The 3,667-nt window shown below is 54.9% G+C and overlaps 1 protein-coding gene across 1 annotated transcript; it reads left to right on the top strand.

Annotated features, from left to right (window-relative positions):
* Positions 1 to 2,459: 2,459 nt before the first annotated feature.
* LOC116844027 lies at positions 2,460 to 3,065 on the top strand. Its single transcript, XM_032815092.1, has one exon. It carries the CDS (start codon positions 2,460 to 2,462, stop codon positions 3,063 to 3,065), a length of 606 nt encoding a protein of 201 aa, XP_032670983.1.
* Positions 3,066 to 3,667: the final 602 nt, after the last annotated feature.

The raw sequence follows: 3,667 nt of genomic DNA, 5'->3' as shown, positions 1-3,667 counted from the left end.
TCATCTGTGTTGCTTGTACCGGTCGATTTGGATGGTGACCCTCTAGGTGCTTGGCGTCCTAAATGGCCAGCCTCTACTTCACCCAGGGATGCAGATACCTCGATAGATAAGCCTTCTGGAGTCGGGGGTGATGGCGTTGGCTCATGTCGCCGTCTTCGTAGCGGCAAAGTCATTCCTCGAGAAATCATGAGCTCATATTCTGAGGGAATAGCGGCCGGTGGCTCCAGCTCAATCGCTTGATTACGTCCGGCTGTGCCGCTGGTGTCGGCGGCGAGACTCGTCGCAAGACTCGGAATCAGGCAGCCACTGCTTCTTTGATGATCTCTTCTTCCTCTGATGAGGAGAAGTAAGTGAAGTGATCTGCGACGATGCCTAAGAAGAAATCGGCGTTGTCTCGGAAGCGTAGGAGGAAGACGGATGCGAGGGCTGACCCGGACCCGGTGGAGACGGCTTCGGAATTGGCTGCTATGGAGGTCGTTGGTTCACTGAGTACACTTCTATGGCTTCTGCGGCTATGGGCCCTTGGTATCGAGTGGCTAGACGACGTTGATCAGGTTCCCTAATATATACGGCAAATTCAGCGGGCGCATGAAATCCCTGATGGCCGAGCTGAGGGACCTGGTAAAAACGCTTGTGGTTAGGGCGGAGTCATCGGGGGATCCGTCCTATCTTCGTGTGAGGACATCTGAGCTATCTGTACAGCTCCGTGACCTCAAGGAAGATCACGAGAAGGTCAAGCTGGAGCTTGAGAAATCGAGAAGGAGGATCCGTGATTTGGAGGCCAAGCTGGTGGAGAGAGATAGCGGCAGTAAAGCTCCCGTCAAGGAGCCTTTCCTGGCTCCCGCTGCTACGAAGCTAGACCTGGGTGTATATCAGTTGGACGGGGCAATTGGACACAGTCCAATCACAAGTCGCTGTTCCAAGAGACCCTACAAATGTCTCTAATCACACGGTGCTGTGATTGGCTGTGTCCAAATGCACTGTGTCCAAGTGCACCGCTCTCGCTGGACCTTCGTACGGAGTTGGAGCTCGATACTGCGCGTCGCATTATCTATGAAAGCGAAGGCGAGTCTGGTAGGGTGGATAGCAGCCCAGTTCTGAGACCCCCGCTTGGTGGTGTCTCTGATTCGATCCCTTCGCAACTCTTTCTGGATAAGGGTATCAGGGATAATGCACGGCGCAAGTATAAGCTGTCCACGCGTATCTCCGAGCTGGTTAAAACCAGGAGAGAAGTGCGTGCCAATGCTGGACCCGTTGAAACACAAGATTCTGCTTCGAGCCCATCGATTTGCGGAATGCCTTTTCGTGGTCGAGGATCCATCATCGTCGACAATGTTCAGGTCCTCCCTCCTCAGGTGCAGCGTGCGAAAGGTGGAGGGGTTAGTGACGCAGTGGTGCCTGGGGAGCTCGCTTGTGTTGATTCTGCGAAGGATGATGCGCTGCCGGTGACGGTGACTGATGACGGCGAGGAATGGCAGTCTTCTGGTAGGGCCGCCAAAGTAGCAAGGAAAAAGGAGCAACGGAACGAGAGGGCTGTGGCCAGGGAGTCCCGCCTGGCGTCTCTGCATGTCACCCCGACGCAGGAGAGGGTGGCTCCTGTGGCGCAACACGAAGCCCGGGTGTCTCAGAACTTGACTGGGCCTCCTGTTAACAAAAAGGCTGATCCGCTTCGGCCTACGCGTGTTGGACCGTCGCGAAATAGGAGAGCACCCACAACAGCGGCAATAAATATTAAATATGCAGCTGGTGGTTCGTCGTACGCGGAAGTACAGCATAAGGCGCGGCAGCAGATCCAGGTTGATGGACTGGGTATCGAGAGTACCCGGGTAAAGTGGACGGCCAATGACACCGTCCTCATCGAGGTGGCCGGCGATTACCGTACCCAGAAGGCAGACTCGCTTGCTGCCAAACTCAAGGAGGTTCTTCGGAGTGAAGCCGAAATTACCAGGCTCATTGTTAAAGGAGAACTGAGACTTTGGGGTCTGGATGATTCTGTCTACCCGGACGAGGTGGCGTGTGTGGTGGCTGCCTTCCGATCGAAGTCGAGGTGGGACTAATTAGGAGAATGGCCAACTGCCTGGGTTCAGTTTGGGTCCAGTGTCCGTTGACAGCGGCTATGAAGGTGGCATCCCCCGGCAGGATGCGGATCAGGTGGACAATGGAGCGATCAGTGCGCGTGGAGCTGCTACGCGCCCGCCGTATTCAGTGTTTCCGCTGTTGGCTGTTTGGACATATTAGACACGCGTGCAAAGCCGAGGTTGACCGATCGCGGGCATGCTTCTGTTGTGGCAGAGATGGACACACTGTCCGGGATTGTACAGCGGCACTTCACTGTGTGGCGTATGATCTGAGCGGGAAACCTGCCAACCACTAGATGGGCTCTATGGTCTGCGGTGCTGCTGCTGACGGGAAGAGAAGCGGGCCGGGGCGGAGGGCTGGCCCCACAATAACACCCGGCAATGAAACTTAGGCTCATACAGGTGAACCTTAATAAGAGCTGGCCGCCCTACGATCTACTAGGCTATCACATGGTCGAAAATGTCATTGCGTTGGCAATACTGTCGGAGCCCCCACGAAGACGACCAGATGCGGTGGAATGGCTCGTCAGTAGGAGCGGCAGTGCTGCCATTTTATGGAGGTCCAGCCATCTTCTGCGGACATGCACTCTTGCCCGGCAGGGGAGGGACTTTGTTGCGGCTAGAGTCGGTAGGATAACGGTGGTCTCGTGTTATATATCTCCAAACACCACGAAGGGCCAGTATCTTGAGTTTCTCGACAAATTGGGCGACCTGATTGGGGATGTCGGAGCTCGAATCCTCGTGGGGCGCGATTTTAACGCGCGATCAGCCTCATGGGACTCCAGGGTCACGAACATCAGTGGAATCCTGATCGAGGAATGGGCAGCAGAGTGTGAGTTACGGCTCGTCAACGTGGGAGGTATATCTACTTGCACGAATTGCGGATATTCGGTGGTCGACCTGACTTGGGTGTCGACTGACCTTGTTGGACTGATGAAGGACTGGGCTGTTGCTGTGGACATGGAATCCTTATTGGACCACCGCTAAACCCACTACAGTGTGGGTGGATTAGTAGACCGGTTGGGTGGTCGGTCTGATCAGCGCAGTAACCACCCTTGCTGGAACTACGATGGAATAACAGGATGGACGCGGCACCCTTATTATGATGCTGGAATGGCTCAGAGCTGCGGGACCCGATGCGAGGGATTTTGCGTGCGCGGAGGCTTTCGCAGGATGGGTGAACCGCACTATGCGCCGTGAGTGCGACATTGTGTCCCCCAGAGTGGGTAGATCTTCCACTAGGCGGAATGCCTATTGGTAAAACACACAAATCATCGAATATTGCAGGGCGTGTATTCAAACGCGTAGAATATTAACGCGGTATAATAGCAGACAGGCGCGGAACCCTACACCCGATGAACTGGTGGAGAGGGAAAGAAGGCAGCTTCGACAGGCATATCAACTTGCACGCTCCGTAGGGCCATAACGAGGGCGAAACTCGAGTCCTGGAAAAAAATTTGTAAGGTCGGTGGAGACGGATTCTTGGAGTAGACCTTACCTCTTGGTCCTGAGTCGCCTGAGTCGTTCCTCTCTGAGGTTAACGGAGAGCCTTGAGGAGGGGACGCTACGAAATCTGATGTCATCGTTGT

The sequence above is a fragment of the Odontomachus brunneus genome, unplaced genomic scaffold, assembly GCF_010583005.1.
Source record: "Odontomachus brunneus isolate Ranch 3 - 2012 unplaced genomic scaffold, Obru_v1 Obru_scaffold_038, whole genome shotgun sequence".
NCBI classification, from domain to species: Eukaryota; Metazoa; Arthropoda; class Insecta; order Hymenoptera; family Formicidae; genus Odontomachus; species Odontomachus brunneus.
This window is presented reverse-complemented; position numbering and strand designations above follow the sequence as displayed.

What these genes read in the sequence shown, in the direction of transcription:
- LOC116844027 (XM_032815092.1), top strand. Translation starts at nt 2,460, where the DNA reads ATGAAACTTAGGCTCATACAGGTGAACCTTAATAAGAGCTGGCCGCCC.